The 18669-nt window shown below is 40.6% G+C and overlaps 1 protein-coding gene across 1 annotated transcript in view; it reads right to left on the bottom strand.

The window, feature by feature from the left end:
* The window catches only part of LOC137617139 (abnormal spindle-like microcephaly-associated protein homolog), a 136681-nt gene that overhangs the window by 85876 nt on the left and 32136 nt on the right, over window positions 1–18669 (bottom strand). The window contains exons 8-16 of the mRNA XM_068346994.1: window positions 18217–18332; window positions 17533–17772; window positions 10594–10735; window positions 9655–9853; window positions 4549–4724; window positions 2581–2803; window positions 2148–2375; window positions 1699–1824; window positions 909–1037 (exon numbers count right to left, since the gene is read on the bottom strand). Of these exons, the coding sequence (XP_068203095.1) occupies window positions 909–1037; window positions 1699–1824; window positions 2148–2375; window positions 2581–2803; window positions 4549–4724; window positions 9655–9853; window positions 10594–10735; window positions 17533–17772; window positions 18217–18332 (1579 nt within the window). The remainder of the gene's footprint in view (window positions 1–908; window positions 1038–1698; window positions 1825–2147; window positions 2376–2580; window positions 2804–4548; window positions 4725–9654; window positions 9854–10593; window positions 10736–17532; window positions 17773–18216; window positions 18333–18669) is intronic.

Raw genomic sequence — 18669 nt, 5'->3', positions numbered from 1 at the left:
ATTAGGATTGTCAATATTCCAACCAGTGAGAACATCTATTCTCACTGACGGCTGCTATCAAAGTGACTACTCAAGTGAGCAAGCAGGAGGCCGGCATTGTCCTTGCTCCCATTTACTAAATACCGACCAGCGGTTCACACCTCATTATAAAATTTTAACTGCCGTACACTCCAGCTTTGCTGTTATCTCTCCTACATAAAGGACAGAGATTTGTATTTGTACCGGATCAAGGAAATTATGTATATTTCTACAAATGAGTTCTAATTCTTAGACAGGTGAATAAAGCATAATGAAGAACCAAACAACAATTCAAAAATGCAGTTGTTATTTTACACTAATAATAGCAAAGAAGAACACCTCACATATACTACTCCCTTTCTGGAGCTTGATAACAATTACTGAATGAAAAATCATATACTAAATTCTCCCATTCTTTCTGATGTACATGTGTACACTGTCATCTGCACCAAACTGCAAGTGTGTGGCATATATCAATAAAAATTAGTTCAATTCAATTCAGATATGAATGTCAGCCATATGCTTAGTCTTTACCTTTCACCAAAGTGGATTGAAAATCGTGTATAGATTTGTAAACAGTTGCCTTACGCCTCTTTCTCTCTCTTCATAAATACAATATAAATATCCGTCTTTTTTTTTTTTTAGGCAACTGTAAACTGGTTTGATCAGTCAGTTACATTCTTCACTTAAATAACATGACACTTCTTCTCCTAAGATGGAGATGATCATCCCTTGAAAACAGATCTATTACATTTTTATTTTAAGACCAAAAAAAAAAAAAGAGAGAGAGAGAGAGAGAGAGAGAGAGAGAGAGAGAGAGAGAGAGAGAGAGAGAGAGAGAATGTATATATATATGAAACCAAGCGAATCGCAAAGCATAAACAATGTACCTTATCAATGAGTACTCCAAAGTTTTCCTTCTCTAGGGCCAACCGCCTGTTGTACTCCTCCTTCGTGCAAGTATCCGTGTACGTGTCTTCAGAGAAACTGTCGCCCAAAGAGGCATTGGGGTCCACTTCCTGCAAGTGGGAAAAGTAAAATGGTAATTAAGTTCAAATATTTTGGCAAGTTTCATTTCACAGAAATTTAACAAACACCCAAGAACTATTCCTACTCCCCAAAAATATAACCTTAAATGAAGAATAAAACCAGACATACAAAGTTAAGGAAAATGGGAAATGTTGTAGGTGATTTACAAATGTTTACATGGGAGATTTCAAGCAGTGGCATTACAAACGTTTACAGCTGGATAGTGTTGGGAATTTAAAACTGGAAACATATTGAATGAGATGTGGAATTTAGAAACAAGAAAAGAAGACCCAAGACCTCACAAGTATAAACAGTTTGTGTACGTTGTAAGGTGATTACATACATCGAATTAGAATTAAAGTCGATATGGAAAGAGAGGGGTGAAGACAGTATAAAAGTGCAGAATGCAGTGGAAGAAGAATGACATAGGTGAGGACCAGCTTAAACTTTGGGTAGAAATAGCAAGGGACAGGAAAAAAGATATTTATCTTAATTATCTCCCCACAGGGAAGATATAAAAAACCATGCCCATAAAGGACCATGGAAAGCACACTACCTGGTGTACAAGGATGCAAAGGTTACGGATTTGAAATTTCATTATAATCAGTTTTATCTAAGATACAGCTAAGTTGCTTAAGCACACCAACCTACCTGAGATGGCAAATTCTGTGTTGTTTGCCAGTTGATAAGATCGATGGGTAGTAGATCGGGGAAGTAATGGTGAACCAGCAGGCATAGACCTCGGCCATCGGAAAACGACACCGTGAGGTTTTCAATCTGCATTAGACACCAAAAAAAAAGAAGTGTGTTAGAAATGCTTGGTTTCTTTAAATTGGTATAAAAACCAAGATGATTTACTAGCAAAATTACTAAGAGAAATGACAAATTTAAAAAAAATATGAGTTATACAGTAAGATGATTACAATTATACTAAAGAAAATATAAAACAGATTTACAAACATCTTGGAAGAAAATTATAGAGTAAAAGTGATAAAGATTTTAAACTGCCAAACTAAAACAATCTATATTTGGTCCACTTTTCTAACAAGAAAAATGGAGGCAGCGCACGTGATAAGAATTGTTAATTCATCAGAACTCACCTCTACACCATAATGAGCGCAAGTGTATTTTGCCCAGAGTTTAAGATACCCGAGGATTCGCTCCACTTGGTCCGGAAGACTCTTGATCCGCTTCAGCTCGCCGGGGGGCTCCAAAACAAACTCCAAACCGGCTCGGGCCGTAGCGTCAAGCTGAGACCGTACTTTGAGGGATCTTGTGAGGTACACAATTTCCTCGTAGATGCGAGTTTCCGATATCACCATCGATACCTACGGAGATCAACAGTGACAGTTTCTTGGTGTGAGTTTTGTCACATGGACATCATCATTCCTCTCTGTTTATACTATACGTATATATGAATTACTGCACATCCTTGTGGGTATTTACAAATAAAAGAGAGCTACATTTCATAAACTTAGGAACACACACAATTCTTCACAACACAAGACAACACAGATGCCTAAAACCTCATACCTGGAATTTGAAAATGATGGTCCACAACAATCCCAAGGTATTCTCCCGATGGCCATCAACAATGTCCTTGGCAGGGAACTTCTGCTTCACTCCGGGACAACCGGACGAATCCAGCGCATCCAGTGCAACTTCGGTGTTGTGAAGCTTTTGCAGTCTGCTGATGGCTGGAACCCGCAGCTTAGAACACAGCGAGTAGTTCTGAGTCAGCATCTCCAGGACACGACTAAAAGTAAAAACAAGAGGCGATGTCATTTTCATCCATTGCATGGTCCGTAACCATACAAAAATTCTATGTAATAAAAAAAGAATAAACATTAAAGTATACTTCAGCTACTTGAATTATATGACAAAAAACTTGAAACAATAATTTCCTAAGTATTAAAGTGCACAACAGAATAAACTGTCGTTGCATTGTTTGATAAAGCAGAACTATGGCACCACACACATAACACACCAATGTGAAGTGCGTGACCTAAATACAAAATCAAAATAACGGGGCACTCAGTAGAGTGCAGACCTCAGAGGTAACTTATTTCTCAAACTTTAGCTCGACCTTCACCTTGACCATTGACCTTAACATATTTTAATTGGCATGTATTTTAAACCACTCAAATACTGTATGAACCAAGTTTGAAATCTCTGTGACAAGAATGTCCAAACTTACGGCCGATTACGTGAATTGGATATTTTGCTTGAACACGACCTTAACCTTCCAAAATTTAATCATTTCCAGCTTTTTACATTACAGTTAATCCCTCCAAGTTTCATTACTCTACAATTAAAATTGTGGCCAGGAAGTTGTTCACAAGCAAACACACAAAAGGGGTAAAACATAATCTTCTTCCAACTTCGTTGGCGGAGGCAATGATAGTGTACACGACCTTTCAAAAATGAAGGCTCAATATTTACACACACATGCACGTACATAGATACAACCCTTCGCACTCCCTTCCCTTTCCTAACTTCAATACAGCAGTTTATGGGAGATTGAGATTTCTGAGTGTACCTTTCGGGGTATGACTACTCTCCCCCCCATACCCGATGGACAGAGAGACCATAGTGTCATACGCTTGACAATGCCGCATAGCATGACAGGAAAGAAATATATACTTATATAAATACAAACTCCCAAATTTGACAGGAATATGTAGAGCATATTTGAAATAAACTCGTGTTCAGTAGAGGCCCTGTCATGATTTGTTAAACTTCAGAACATAGGTTCGAATCCTGACCAAGGTAAAAATGTTTGATATTCCCAGTGTTGTCAGATGTGTGATGACAGAGGAGAATATGAAAAGAATATTCCAAGGTCGAGTGAATTCAATGTTAAAAGCTGTTTGCGGCTCTATATTTTGAAAAGTATAAAATTCACATGTCAGTGTTGCCACATATCACAAACTTAGAAATGTCTTGATATCTTTTCTAAGAAATAAATATTTACAGTATATATATTGCCAGACACTTGCTCTTTATTATATAGGGAAGATAATCACTTAAACAGTTAAAAAGCCCCTTAGGACAATAAAATAAGCAAAATCCCAAAAATCGTCATACCTGGAGTGCTTTAGATACAAATTCCTAAATGCATGTAAATATCAATAAACTTCCCACAAACCATCAGCAGCATACAGTTCTCTTGCTTGAGGGTACACTCAAGCACACTATTCTATCTCATTTAACTTCCTCTTGTTATCTTTTAAGTTTTTATAGTTTATATATGAAAGATTTACTCTAATGTTGCTACTGTTCTTAAAATATTTTATTCCATTGGTAATTAATTCTCTTGTAGTTTATTAATTGCTTATTTCCTTTCCTCACTGGGCTATTTTCCCTGTTAGAGCCCTTGGGCTTATAGCATACAGCTTTTCCAACTAGGGTTGAAGCTTAGCTAGTAGTAGTAGTAATAATAATAATAATAATAATAATAATAATAATAATAATATAATACAGGATGTGAACTGCACTTACGTGAGCCTCAGACCGCAACGGAGATCGACGCACAAGTTAGTGACGGCAAAGTCGAACTCGTCCAGGTGGGTCTGCTTGTGCTTGACGACGTACCCCAGGTATCCGAGATGCTTTGTGATGTCTCCGACCCCCGAGAGGAAATCACGAGCGAAGGCAATCAGAATGTCCCTGCTTGACTGAAAGAGTAGATTAAAAATAAAGACTCAGTCCATACTCAAAGGAAATATCAAAGTTGGAAAAACAATTTTCTGGCAATTATTGATTTAACATCAATTCCCGCAAAAATATTGAACCAGAATGAACTTGGATACTGAATTTTCAAATGTGTTTGTAAAATAAGTTCTAATTTTGATGAGTAATACTGCAAAAGTATTTTAAATTTAAAATCACAATTCAAACCAATCCAATGACTATCATGCTAATCTTCTATGGGAGAACCAATGAATTCATTCTTAAATGAAAGGATAATGCTGGATAAAGATAGTGCTAAAGAAACGGTACAAACTATCTATCAACCATGACACTTCCCCAAATTTTGGGGGGAAGTGGCATAAAAAAAAGAAAGGGGGGAACTTTTCTTCTCTCAGCTCCTCTCAGCCTAACAAGGGATTCAGCAGAGCTTGCTTGGTACTGCTACGGGGCCATGATCCATCCTCCCTCATTATCCAGCGGTCACAAAGGAAATTGGAGGAAGCAGCAGGGCCTAACGGAACTGTGTCACAATTGCTCGCCATTCCTTATTATTCCTAGCACCATCTTTTGCCTCTCTCACACTTATCCTTCTATCACCTATGGCTTTCTTCCCCCCATCTTTCCACCCAAGCCTTGGCCTTCCTCTTGTCCTTTTCCCATCAACTCTGGCATTCATTACCTTCTTCAGCAGACGGCCACTTTCCATTCTCTCTACATGGCCAAACCAACTCAACACATACATATCTCCTCTAGCTGCTAATTCATTTCACACACCCATTTTCACCCTCACTACTTTGTTCCTAACCCTCTCTACTTAGGATACACTTCATCTCGAATACATTCAATTTCTTTCTCTCCTTCACTTGCATTCCTCACAACTTTGATCCATACATCACAGTTGGTACAATCCCTATCTCATACAGAGCTTTCTTTACATTCATTCCTAAACCTCTGTTCTTTACCACTGTACAAACATGAGAACAAAATGGATAAGATATAAGATGCATTATAAAAGAATCAAAACAGCTTCAATCTTAGAAGTGTTACAAACAATCTAGTAAGCCACAAAATGTTTCTCTTCACTATTAGGCAATACAAAAACAGTACAGAGTCCTCAAATTACAAACTTAATAGGTTCCAAGTAGTCAGTAGGTCAAACTTTGTTAAATTTTGGACTATGGTAGGCTTCAACTAACTCACAAACCTAATGATTTGCAGCGGCAAGTCAACAAATAATCGCGGTTCATGTTGCAAATGTCGCCTAGCTTACTGCATTAAATTATATATTGTTTTATTATAGTACAGTGGAACCTCTACATACGAATTTAATACGTTCCAGAACCAACTTCGGATGTAGAAATTGTTCGGATGTCGAAACGAATTTTCCCATAAGAATACATTGAAATAGGATTAATCCGTGGTTGAGCCCAAAAACCTATAACTTCTTAATAAACCACTACACATAATTTTCCCATGAGAATAATGAACACTAAATTAGATAATAGACATGTAAATAAGAAGAATAGACATGTAAATAAGAAGAATTAGCAAAAAATGATAAATAAGAAACGGGTTTTTAGCGTCACTTTACCTTAGAAACTCCAGCGCAGGTGTTGTTCGTCTTCGCTACGCAGAGAGGAGAGAGGAGACAGACGGACGGCGAGGAGGTAAAGAGGTTAACTACGATAAACGTAACACTACCGTAACTTATTCTAACTTACACTAAGTGAACTTTAACATAACTTAGCTTATTTTTTTTTTTTTATATTTCAAATTTTTTTTTTACATTTTTTTTTTTTCTTTTTGATGATTACGTAATTTTAATCACTATCACTTACATTTAAAATTGACTGAATTTCTTTTGCTTCACTCTTTTCCGTTTTCTGTGTTTCACTTTCTTCCTCTTCACTCTTTGCCGTTTTCTTCGGTTCACTTACATCCTCTTCATCGCGAGTTCGCTTCGCAGTTTTTTTAAAGAAAGCATCGATAGATAATTGCTTCGTACGGCTTTTCAGAATGTTTCGAAAGTGCGTTAGGCAAACATCATCGAATTGAGAAACTATATGACAAACCTGCAATTTCTTTGGATGGTATTTGTCGATGAAGTCGACCACGACTTTATATTTTCCTAACACCTCTTTTATTTGCGCTGAACCTAACACATTTTCTGCCTCCTCGCTCTCTTCCTCGTCATCACTCATGTGCTCCGACATAGCATGGAGTTCCTTGAGCTCATCCGTCGTCAGTTCGTCGTGATGTTCGGCGACGAGTTCCGTAACGTCATCTGCGTCGACCTCCAGACCCATGGACTTGCACCGACCACGGGATCAGGTTCGGGGTCAAAACCCTCAAAATCTCGGGGAGAAACTGCATCAGGCCACAGCTTCTTCCATGCAGAATTGAGGGTCCGTCGAGTTAATCCCACCCAAGCCTGATCAATGATCTTTAAGCAGTGCACGATATTGAAGTGGCCCCTCCAAAATTCACGCAAAGTTAAGTTGGTGCTTTGCGTGACATTAAAGCACTGCTTGAATAAGTGCTTGGTGTACAGCTTCTTAAAATTAGAGATGACTTGCTGGTCCATGGGCTGGAGGATAGAGGTGGTATTTGGTGGAAGATACAGCACCTTTATGAACTTGAATTCATCGAAGATATCATCTTCAAGTCCGGGGGGGTGAGCGGGTGCATTGTCAAGGCATAGCAGGCACTTCAAAGGCAATTTCTGCTCATGAAGATACTTCTTCACAGAAGGACCGAAAACTTGGTTTACCCATTGCACAAAGAATTGCCTAGTGACCCAGGCCTTCGAGTTGGATCGCCAGAAAACATGAAGCTGATCCTTATCGACGTTGTGTGCTTTAAAGGCCCTAGGGTTCTCCGAATGGTAAACAAGCAAGGGCTTGACTTTAAAGTCCCCACTAGCGTTGGCACATAGAGCAAGAGTCAACCGATCCTTCATTGGCTTATGCCCAGGCAATTTCTTCTCTTCGGCAGTGATGTAGGTTCGACTCGGCATCTTCTTCCAAAACATCCCGGTTTCATCACAATTGAACACCTGCTGCTCTACGTAGCCTTCTTCCTTTACGATATTTTCAAAGTTCTTAACAAAGTGAGCTGCAGCCTTTGTGTCCGCACTAGCAGCCTCTCCGTGGCGAACAACTGAATGAATCCCGGACCGTTTCTTAAATTTCTCGAACCAGCCACGAGATGCCTTGAAATCATCTGAGGAAGGCTCGGTTGAACTCTCCCCAGCATCACCCCCAGAGCTCTCCTCCTTCAAGTCCGTAAAGATGGCGTGCGCCTTCTCGCAGATAACGGTTTCGGTGATGGTGTCGCCAACGATCTCTCTATCCTTAATCCACACTAGTAGAAGTCGTTCCATCTCTTCTATGATAGGGGTACGGCGTTTGGAAATTATAGTGATCCCCTTAGAAGGTTTCACTGCTTTAATAGCTTCCTTCTGTTTAAGGATTGTCGAGATCGTCGACATATTACGGCCATACTGTTTAGCAAGTTCACTCACGCGGATGCCACGCTCATGTTTTTCAATAATTTCCTGCCTAATTTCTATAGAAAGCATTTCCTTCTTCCTTTTCTCACCACTACCACTACCACTGGCAAAACTAAGCCTTTTTGGACCCATGATTTACGTAAATTATCGTTAATGGATGCACGTAAATAATCACGATTAAATCACAGTTAATATCAGAACGCACAGAGCACAACCGCAAGAAGCCGACGAGAACAGAAGACTGACCCAAGCCGCGCTAATTGAGCGTCCCTCCGAGGTCGATGTGCTGCCTTCTATCGGCGGAAATAAAAAACACTTCAGGCGCTATGAGCACCGACTACGCGTACGAGTATTGTTTACTTCGGGTGTCGAAAAAAACATTCGGCTGTAGAGTCGGAACGTGTTCGAATTGTACTTCGCGTGTCGAAAAATTCGGATACAACCGGTACGACGAAAATTGCTACTTCGTGTGTCGAAATAAAATTCGGGTGTAGAGTCAAAAATTTGCTCGAATTTTACTTCGGATGTTGGAAAATTCGGATGTAGATACGTTCGGATGTAGAGGTTCCACTGTATTATAGTATTATAGCATTATGAAGCTTCATCTGTGGTGGATAATGTGGGAGGGTGGGCTGTGACACCCTAGCAGTACCAGCTGAACTCGGTTGAGTCCCATGTTAGGCTGGGAGGAACGTACAGAGTAGAGGTCCCCTTTTTGTTTTTGTTTCTTGTTGATGTCGGCTACCCCACAAAATTGGGGGAAGTGCCTTTGGTATATGTATGTATGTATTATAGTATTTCATTATAGCTTTCAGGAGATTCCCAGTACCCTCTACCAGTCCATTTTAGCAGCGTCTTACAACACGCAGGGATACGTTGGTGCCGTTCTAAATGTTGTAATGTCTGTGCGGCTAAGACATGGACACGTGATCTTGCCGTTTCAAGTTTTTATAGTTTAAGATCTATTTTGATGATGATTTTGTTCTTAAAATATTTAATTTTAATTGTTCATTACTTCTCTTGTAGTTTGTTTTTTATCTTATTTACTTTCCTCACTTGGCTATTTTTCCCTGCTAGAACCCTTGGGCTTATAGCATCCTGCTTTTCCAACTAGGGTTGTAGCTTTGCTAATAATAATAGTAGTAATAATAATAATAATAATAATAATAATAGTAGTAGTAATAATAATAATAATAATAATAATAATAATAATAATAATAATAATCACATACATACATATGCCAAGGCACTTCACCCACTTTTGGGGGTTAGCCGACATCAAACAAATGAAACAAAAAAGGGGACCTCTCCTCTCTACGTTCCTCCCAGCCTGACAAGGGACTCAACCGAGTTCGGCTGGTACTGATGATAACAAATGCTACAAATTCAAAATCAAAACCAACCTTATAAGGAGCTTCTTTGTTGAAGAGACAAGGATTATGATCAATGAGTCGGTTTGTCTTGGCATGGTCAAGGAACAGAACCAGAAGCAGGAACTTCTTCAGCTGGAACGTCTTAATTTCCACGTCGTAGCCGGCACGGTAGGAGTGAGGGACGGACGGATGGGCGTACTTTGCGGCTATGTCCGGGTTGGTAATGAATCTGAAATAGAGAAAGTCCAAATACAGACACAAATACTCTACCCTTCTTAGTTAGCCGTCCCTCAAAACTATAACCAAGCAGTGTGTTTCAAGTATTTGGTTAACAAGTTTAACAGTACAACTATCAAAACCTGAAAAGAAAAGCCTATAACATTTCAATAGGAAATAAACAGAGCAACTTTATAGATTGCCTCTCACTCAATAAATAATAGCAATAATAACAAGAGCAATCGTAGATTTCTAACCTCTGCCAAAGGTTAATAGAGTCGACCATGACCTAAGATCTATCTGTGGTAGAAATTTTGTCAATGTCCGTCAATCTGTTTTGACATATCTTTAAAATGGGGGAAAAGCTAATCCAGATCTAGAATCTGAATCATCTCTAAAATTTGATGGGGGTCATCCATGACCTAAACTCTATCTGTGGTGAAAATTTTGTCAAAATCCGTCAAGTAGTTTTGACATAATCCTGTCCACAGACACAAAGAAACACAGACAAACAAATATATAAACCAACTCAATTTTATAACCCCCTTAAACAACATGTGCACAGTTACAGAAAAACAATTAATGCAGAAACAATCTTGATTATTTTGCTCTTCCTTTTACTAATTGCGCGGATATGTTTGACTAATATCAGATACTGTGCGTGAATTAACCGATCATGTTTGTAGAGGATCAAACTGATTACATTCATGTCCGTGTTCAAATGGGGAAGAGAGAAAATGTAGCAAACGTTACCTTGTAATGATGAAATGTGTTAGGCCAGCCATATCACTGTTACTGTTCAAGAAAAGCAGTTCGCCATAGATGGTCTCCAATCCGATACGAAGCCAGAAGGGGTTGTAGCATAACACTAAAGTCAGCAATCGCTGCTTCAACTCTGAAAATAAAATTAATCATCAAATCATTTTCTTCTTTGTTTATTTTCTGTGATATATCTACTGCAATGTAAGTCTACCATTCCTTTGGGTCTAAGGTCCATTTTTCCCATCAAGTTTACAATTATTAAATCTTTCAGCCATTTCTATATACATTTTCACTCGTAAAAACAACGTAATTCTGTCCAATATTTTCAAAAGCTAAACAAAACCTGATTTATAGCTAAAAAGCAATATTTCACAAAATAAGAACAATTCAACAGATGTGTAACAAAAGGAAACATCAGTTATGCCACAAATCACAAATTTTTTCATTTGTATAGTTCTTAACTATACAAACCTGGGTCTTTTAATAGGGGTATGCTTTTATCAAAGCTGGAACTCTGCTTTTATAACTACAAAGAGGTGGTGGTAATAACTGCCGATAACGAGTAAAGCCCTACCCAATCGACAGGTCACTAACCTCCCCCTTTGACCTTAACCCTAAGACTTGCAGGGTGATTGAGATGGATAAAGTAACTTGAAAGCCCTACGAGAATACCACCCTTCACCCTTTACAAGGTTTAAAGGCTGCTCGTGAATGTTTGAGGCAAGGAACAGTGATGATGTCCTAGAATAGACTGACCATATAAACATATGTTCCGCACCCCATGCTAGGACCAAGCAGGGCCAGGCAATGACTGCTGATGACTCTGCTGGCTCCTTCAAGCACCCCATCCCTAACCCACAAGGATGGTGGGGTTGAAGACACTATGAGAAACTGAGCGGGATTCAAACACCGGTCCGGCAAAAGCCCGGGAGGGACGTTTCCAATAGGACAACACAACTTACCCTTAGCAGGGAGAAAGTCCTATAACCAACTGGCCATTTACTTTCCCAGGGAAACGTCAAAGCAATTCGGACAAGTACTGGACAGGTAGCGATGGCTCCTGTCAATTTCCTAATGACCTAGATATAAAGATCAGATGTAAGACTCACTAGGTCACTACTATAGATTGGTTGATCAATGAAAAACCTATATCTGTGTGGAGGATATGTTGTCTCAATGAATGGACATTTATGAAAAATGGGTTTGCATACATTTGCCTCATCTTCCCACTTGTCTGGAAGGATGGGAGATACTTTTAAAAAAAAACTTATTTGCTAAGTTGCTCAATCATGCGGCTTAACAACATCCAGCATCTTCACTCCAATGAATGGAAAGAAAGGAGAGATAAACAGAGCCAGTCTACAATGACTGCTATCCTAGACGAGATGTTTCTTAGTCCCCTGAAGGAGCCAGGTTTGCAACACGATCTGTTAACCAACTACCATCGGGTCAAAAGTAAAATTATCTTGGGAAATAAGGGTATAATGTGTAGCAAAGGTTATCTGCCATTACTCAACTCCTGTCTTCAAGGAATGAGCCACTGATAGGTTTTTCCTGAGAGCTGGGATAAATCCAATATGTCTGCCTTTGTGTGCTTGAATCCAGGCTTGTCCATCTGTCTCCTCGCCTGCAAAAAAGGCATTTCTAATTGTCCCATGAAGTCGGAAAGACACAGTTCAAGGATTTCTTCTATTATCCCTTCAATTGCTGTAAGAAGTCGTAGCGTCCTCTCAAAACAGCAAGGTAAGTCCCTCTGGTCACCCCTAGTCACTTCCTGAAGGAGAGAGATGAAAAAGGTCTTAACGTCGTGAACAGCTGCGTTCTATGTCCTGGCCACGACTTCCCGAACCAAGGTGATGTAGTTTTTCTGTATGTCAAAATGACATGCGACACAGGGGTTATGCAGTTTTCCTGCTTGCTTTACCAGGGCTAGGCTATTAGAAGAGAGTGCCACAGGCTCAAGCTCTGAGAACTGGCAATATGTCGATTTTCGCATGAGTTCAGGCCGAAGTCCTACTTGAAAACTTGGATCAAGGGCTAAGATTGAGGAGCTTTCCGAATGAAGGAAGATAGAAAACAGCTGATATCGATATCATTTGGCATGTGGCAGCTAAGGAGCGATCAAGATCACACTGAGCCTCGATGTTGTCAACTAACAGTTGAGTAATCAGCAAAACAGAGGAAAATCGGCGGAGAAGAGTAACGTCTAGAATTTCCAGGGGTGTTGAAAGGCGTCCTCAACACTGCAGACGGTCCTCGAGAGTAGAATACTTCAAGTTTTTGTTCAATTGAACAGCGAGCAGGTCAAGCGATACCGAAACCCGAAGAGTAAGAAGCCTTTCTTCCAAGCAATCATGTAGGTATCTTCCTGCCTGAATGAACCTTAAAAACAGCGCTGTTGCATTGTCGACTTTCCAAGAGTGCACCTGCTTAAGGGTCTGTGAAACAGGCAAATGTTAACCCTAGTAATGAATGGAAGTGTTTTTGTTCATGAACTCTACCAAGTACTTTACCAAAGTGATTTGGATAGATTGCAAGGCAACCCCGCTGCAAGCCTTACCAGCTGGTTGAAAAACTGGTGCGTTTCTTCTGGAAATCATATCCCCGAGACAGATTGGATACTCAGATGGGGGTGCCCCATCCCTCCTCAGCAGCAGCCGTTGATAGCAAGATACCAGAGAGGTGGGGAGTTCTTGTAATGATGTTTGACATGGTTAAGAGGGTAGACTGTAGCGTATTCCTGTTCCAACAAAACTGGAAGGTCCGGGGAATGCTGGCTACTGACTAGTAATGCTGGAGCAATCACTAATTAGTCGCCCGTGACAAACCAGCCTCTCCGTCAACGAAACAAGTCTAGGAAGACATTGCAACTGTCAGCACGGAAGGATGTGCATGAGCAGTTGCGCAGCATCGCCTCTGTTGCTATGATCGTCCGACGGAAAGACTCACTTCTGTCATGCTATATTCCTAGTTGATCCACCCTTTCCTAGAAGATGATCCTCCTCTGCTTGAACGTCCAAAAGAACTTTCTCCGATATATGTACCACGATCCGTAGATCGTGTCATAAGTGAGTCTGAATCGATGCTGAAGCAATTCTGCTGTAGGAGGGTAGAATTGGCAATCATGGAGATCCTTGGATAGATGAACGCTATTCAAGAGTGCTCAAGAAGATATTAGCATGAAGTACAATACAGTACTTCTCCAGAAAACTTAAGAGGAGAATAGCTCCTCTTGGACAGAGATTGGATCCAAAGGCACATCTACTTCAGGTCCACAGGAACCGAGGTCTTCTTTCTTAAAACAGACCGTATGCCGCTTGCCATCTCCATCTTGAATGGAGTCTGGGAAACAATTGTTCAATGTAGATACAGTATATCGATGATTGGTCTTTAGTTCTCCATTGACTTCTCCATTCAGAAGAGTTAACTACAGGAGTACTGAGAACCTTCTTGGACAGAGGGGAGGGCAAGATAATTGACCCAAGGTCTTCTGTACATCCATTCACTGCTCTGTCAGTGTCACATATTAAACATCCTGACAGGCATACACCAATTAGCAGCAGTTGTAGAAAGGCAATGTCAACTGCAGCAACCCTTGCCCCTTCCCTTTTGCCTAGAATAGCTAACTTTAGGGCAAAAGGACAATACACTGTCCATCCATTTCTGTGGGAGGAAGAGACTGGAAGTGCTGACTGGACTTGTAAGTTGCTGGAGTATTCTTCAGTGCGAGATTAAACATGAGATGGAGTTCTCAAAATAGTTGCCTTTCAAAGACCTGTATCCTTGAAGGTAACTGGTCAATAGAAGATGGAGTCCTGTTTGTAGCTTTTTCCACTTCTCCACCATGATGTCATCTTCCCTCCACAGGCAGTTTCTATACCAGTGTATTCCATAAGAAATGTGCCTTCTCCTGTCTCACCTGGCTGGCAAAGTATGTGTCTGGTATTCCTTCTCTTCAGAGTTTAGTTGGCTTATTGGCTATTTGATTGGTGCACCAAGATGATCCTGATCTTAGCACCTGACAGGATCCAAACTGTGTACTTCTTTGCCTCAATACTTGTCAAGCCCTGGGTCGTGGCAAAGCACATGACTGCAACTGCCAGTGTTCAAACCATGATGTTTTTGGAGGCTGGCAATGGAAGAAGCTTCCACAGAGGCAGATTTAGGTGTAGACAAATTCCTGCCATCATGTTTGATCAATGAGAGCAAGGGAGAAAAGATCTTATAAGAGTGTAGGGAATTCCACTGACCAGAGATCTTAGAATTGACCTTTCTAAAGCCTCATCAGCAAGTTTCACTCATAGCAACTTAAAGGAGGCTTCAATCCTATTGGGGAGCCGAAATGACAATTAATATATGTTATTCCTTCCCTTATGAGCTACAGTTGCCTCACCCTAAGGTAATTGAACACAAGAATGTGTCAATACCTTGATGAACATAAACTCTTGTCACGTGATTCTCAGCTTTCACTGACCAGGAATTGGGTGTTGGGTTGTCTATGTCCCAGGACACCTCCTCTCACACGAGATGAAAGGTCTCGGCGCATAGCTCAGAAAAACCTTGAGGTATTCATTTACCAGACAACAGAAAGAAACCGGGAGAATGCTCTGTAGAGTAAGGGACAACAGTCTCGTCTAATTTATCAGGGGCCAAGGTATTCTCAGCTCCTGTGCCCTCAGAATTTTCTGATGAGCAAAAGTAGTGTGGCATTAAGTGGTGTGTACTGTGAAGACTTGCTGCTGGTTAAAAATCTTACTAATGATAGCGCATACGCGATGTGGCTGGTGTCTCGATCATATAAGCTTCATCGCAATCCTGTGAAGTGACGTACTTCGATTAAGGAAAGGACAAGTGGGAAGGTCTCATATCATTGACAGGTCTCAGAGGATGGAAGGATTTCATTACATAAACCAGCCTCAAAACGTTGAGAAGAAGCAGGTGACAGTGTCTATGACTCGAGCAAGACAATTACACGAAAAGTAAGAGACAAGAGTACTATCGTGTGGAGTTTGCTGTCATGCAAGTGGTAGGAATAAGTGTCAAGCTTGTATACATGGAGATAGGGATCATAGAGAGCTGTCTTGGTGACAGAGACGAGAAAAGTCTGCTTGCATCATCATGCTGCTCAGACGAGGTAGGAACTGGTTCACCACAATCCTTCTGCTGGGCAATCATCTAGGCAGTCACCTAGGGATGGTAATGGTCTACTGGAAACGTCCCCCACCGGACTGGTGTCCCGCTCAAACTCGATAGTTTTTTGTGGTGTCTGCAGCCTCACCATCCTTGTGAAGTAAGGAGAGGGCCTTTGGGAAAGCCTATAAGTCTACCTGCTAAGTCATCAGCAGCCATTGCCTGGCCCACCCTAGTCCTAGCTTGAGTGTAGAGGGGGCTTGGGCTCTGATCATATGTGCAGTATATATGGTCAGTCTCTAGGCCAATGTCATTGTCCCTTTCTTCTGCCATTCATGAGAGGCCTTTAAACTGTATAAAAGAACAAACAGGGTGATGCCCTTCATCCTGATCGAGGGTACGAGTGTTTGGTCAAAACTGAGTGCTGGTAACAGGCACATGACACCAGCAACCAATACCACAACTGGTATGTCTGGTATGTACTGTTCTTCTAGGCACATACAGCTCTTGGAACACTTCATCTATTTAGTGACAACACAACCAGGTGATACAGTACATCTTTAGCAGACTCCCAGGATTGGGAAGACAATGAACACAGGAAGGGCAGAGACCCTCCCTTTCACACTCAGCGGCAGCAATACCTTCCTCCGACGGAGCACAGCAACGTCTAAGGAAAGCTAAATTCCTTAGAATTACATTGTCACACAAGCAAAGGAACAAACAGTAAACAGGAAGCTGTCCAACCAGGACAAGAATGTGGATATCAGCAGGTTCCACAGAAAACTCTCACACAGCTACAGTTGTCAGAATTCAACTGCATAGCCTTTCTTTCTTCCTAAAACTCCCCGCACACAATGATCAGTCAACACATTTTCCCCCTATAATAAAGATCAAGTGTCTGACTATATATATAATGTATATACATATTTCTTCCCTATCACACTCACAGGGGAGTGGGAGTAGTCATTCTCTGGTGAGTAGGTATCTTGAGAGGTACACTCGGAAACACCTCTCTCACAAAATGACAAAACTGCCGAATTGTAGTTATAGGGATGAGAAGGGTTGAATCTGTGTGTATGCATATCTACCTAAATATTTCAAAAAATTTTTGACGATTCGTGTACACTAGTTTAAAAGAAAAAAAAAAGTTAAAACAGCTAGATGACGTAGCCGAAAGTCCTGTGTATCTGTACTTTCTGGTGGCTGAAAACATAGTTGTCTGTCAGGTGAGCGAGCCATACCCACCACCCAGCAGTTAGTAACACCACCTAATCATAATCTTAAAAGACGAGTTCCCCCTTCACCGAAAGCATACTCCTATTAAAGGTTTATCTTTGTGTAGGAACAAACTAAAGTTAAAAGATGGAAGAATGGAAGCATTTACAAGAGCAAAATAAAAAGTTAAAAGGTAGGAATAGTTAGAGGCTAAGGAAATGGTGTTAAAGTACCTTTTTATATCACCACATGAATGTTTAACCCTGGCAAACATTAAGCATGACAATGACGAAGATTTCACGTTACGGTTTCTTCACAAAACTTAGATACAAATTGATTATGGGAACGGACGACCTGGACCTTATGGGGCTTCGTAGAGAAAGTGCACAGGACAGAGGAGAATGGAAAAATGTACCACTTGTCTAACTCTGAGGTTAAAACTGATGAAAATTTTGTTTTCACAGGATTTGACATTCACTCTAGGTTAAACTTCAGCCAACATATGAAAACGATTTAGGCTTGCATTGAACTCTGAGATAAGTAAATATTGCAAAAAAAACTGATGCTCTTGAAGATAAAACTCACCCATATCTATATGGCTCATCCTGTCGTCTCGTATCGAGATCAACTTCTTGTCAATGGCCACTTCCAGCTTGAAGACGGTTTCTACTATTTTGTCGCTCTGGAACAGCTGGCAGGCCTTCCTCCTCAGGCGGTTCAGTCTCCTCGTCACAGAGTATGCCCGCAATGATAAAACTTCCTTGGTGGGGGCCTGCGGGATCTGTGTCCGCTTGGTGGCCTCTGTCCACAGTTTGCCCATATCCACTGAAATAAGAAACAAGGTTAATACTTACTACTACTACTACTCGCATAAGAAAGGGCATGGTACTTGACTACATTTCTAAATCAACATTGCACACATGATAAAAAACCAGATTGAGTGGTATTGATATAATATAGTCCAAATAGTCTGCAATATAAATTCCCCATCCTTGCTTTTCCTCATTAAATATTTCAATATCTTAGCTTACAGCTGTAACTGATATTGTACATGGTTATCGTCAACACTTAAAACATGACTGACTTGCAACAAGCTAAAAAGGTATACATTTGCCAACTGCAGCTACCCACACTGTACACGTAAAGATAAACTAAGATATGATTAAAATAGTGTAGCTTAAATACAGTGGCGAATAAAAATAATAAGGCATACAGAAAACACAAAAGAATATGTTCCAAGAAAATAGAAGAACCCATAAAACTGCCAACCTTTCTTCATAGCTGCCGTTACATCCTCCTCTTCTGGGGGAGTAAGGATGAAGTTGAGCCACTTCGTGAAACCAAGAATTTGCTTGTCAATCCATCGGTTGTCATAGTAGACGTTTCTGGGGAGATACAAATTATCAAACAATGATGTACAGTATTCTAAAGATGGCTACACTAGTCTACATTCCGACTGTTATCCCTACATTAAAGGCTCAGTTGCCTGATGCACCCTCTTCAATGCCTTCCATCAAAGATATCTTCATCCACCAAACCTCTTCTCCCAGATTATCCTTCACCTTATCCCGCCATCTACTTCTCTCTGCCTCTTTCTCGATCTCCGCTAACAGGTTCCTCTCAAGCCCTCCTCCCCATCATCCATCCTCAACACATATCCACACCATCACAGTCTTGATACTTGCCACCTCGATAATCTTTCCTACACCTGCCATTCTTTTC

The sequence above is a fragment of the Palaemon carinicauda genome, chromosome 23 (genome assembly GCF_036898095.1).
Source record: "Palaemon carinicauda isolate YSFRI2023 chromosome 23, ASM3689809v2, whole genome shotgun sequence".
Classification (NCBI taxonomy): Eukaryota; Metazoa; Arthropoda; class Malacostraca; order Decapoda; family Palaemonidae; genus Palaemon; species Palaemon carinicauda.
Note: the sequence above shows the minus strand (reverse complement) of the source record. Positions and strands in the feature narration are given on the sequence as shown.